The sequence below is a fragment of the Rhagoletis pomonella genome, unplaced genomic scaffold (genome assembly GCF_013731165.1).
Source record: "Rhagoletis pomonella isolate Grant_MI unplaced genomic scaffold, Rhpom_1.0 Rhpom_scaffold_00002, whole genome shotgun sequence".
Classification (NCBI taxonomy): domain Eukaryota; kingdom Metazoa; phylum Arthropoda; class Insecta; order Diptera; family Tephritidae; genus Rhagoletis; species Rhagoletis pomonella.
In genome coordinates this window covers 11,187,291-11,188,659 of record NW_023458556.1, presented here as the reverse complement: position 1 = coordinate 11,188,659, position 1,369 = coordinate 11,187,291, and the positions used below count along the sequence as shown (strand labels likewise).

At 34.5% G+C, this 1,369-nt stretch overlaps 1 protein-coding gene across 1 annotated transcript in view; it reads left to right on the top strand.

The window, feature by feature from the left end:
- Positions 1–220: 220 nt before the first annotated feature.
- LOC118733085 (zinc metalloproteinase nas-13-like) overlaps positions 221–1,369 on the top strand; it is a 157,492-nt gene continuing 156,343 nt past the window's right edge. Inside the window, exon 1 of the mRNA XM_036462288.1 lies at positions 221–646. Within this exon, the coding sequence (XP_036318181.1) occupies positions 616–646 (31 nt within the window). The 5' untranslated portion in view covers positions 221–615. The remainder of the gene's footprint in view (positions 647–1,369) is intronic.

Sequence of the window (1,369 nt, the reverse complement as noted above, 5' to 3'; positions counted from 1 at the left end):
CTCTGTGCATATGTACATATGTATGCACATGTCCATTGAACTTTTCATAAGGAATCCTGTATGCCTGTCCTCAGCTGTTGTATGCAGAATCTGTACACTGCATTCAGCAGCTGCCCCAATCCGGTCTCCTTTTTATACGGAGCAAAAAGTACCTTCATGACATGCAATAAAACAAAAAACAAAAAACAAAAAAATAGGGCGGACACAGCCTGACATGCTTGCGATTGCATTATTGCGAGATTTATCTAGATCTCGTTGTGTACATACGTTTGTACATAAATATGTATAATTAAATAGTGAAACGCGAAGCCTAGAAAAGTCTACGACAAAGGAAGATGCGAAACTCAGAAATGAATGAAGTACATAAATCGCTGAAGAAGGAATTAATAAGTTAAATAAGTCAGGTGATAGGTGTACGATCGTCGTCCACTAAGCATCAAAGCCATCACTGTTCCTTTCTGCCCCCCTTTTGCCGTAACGGAGGTGGCCCAGTTGCACGGGCTGAATTATTTTATTTACAACTTATTTGGTGGGAATGATCGCGTGTACATACATTCGTATGTACATACGTATGTACGTACGTCTTTACCTAAGTATAGCTGTAACAGTGCTTTGATGATATTGGCCCTGGGCATGTCAACAAGTAGTAAGTAATTTATTAAATTGGCTTGTTAACTGTGTAGTATCATAAATTACATATTTTCATGGAATAATTGGTATGACTCAATTTATCCTTATTCAAAATATGTATCTTTTCTAGAAGATTTGAAGAGGTAATATATTGCCTTGGTGAAGTTATCATTTCGAATTAATAGTTCTTTTCAAAGAGTATACACATATGTATAGTAGTCTGAAAATACAAGAAATTCTTGAGTAAAATACACACACACATATGCATACACTATACATATATATGTATGTAATGAATGATAATAAAATTTTCCGATATGTCTTACATACATACTTATATGTATTTATATACTAGCTTATGCCCGCGTTTTTATACAAACTAGTGTTCGCCAAGCGGTTGAAATTCAACCGTTAAAATTAAGGATAGTTTATGTGAGTTGAGTTGAGGTGAAATAACGTTATTTGGAATGGGTTAAGTGGAGGAAAGTTTAACTTAGTACACAGCATAACATAATAATTTATAGTACAACATAACATACCGTAACATAAGATTTAACAATATAACATGTGTAGCATAACACACCATAACATAACATCGCTCATTCTTCAGTTCTCTCTCCTTTTTATCCTTATCACTTTCTTCCTCTCTGTCTTGGTCTTTACCGTTTTTATGCTTATGTTATGTTTATCTGCATCTTCATCTTCATCTTCATCTTCATCTTCATCTTCATCTTCATCT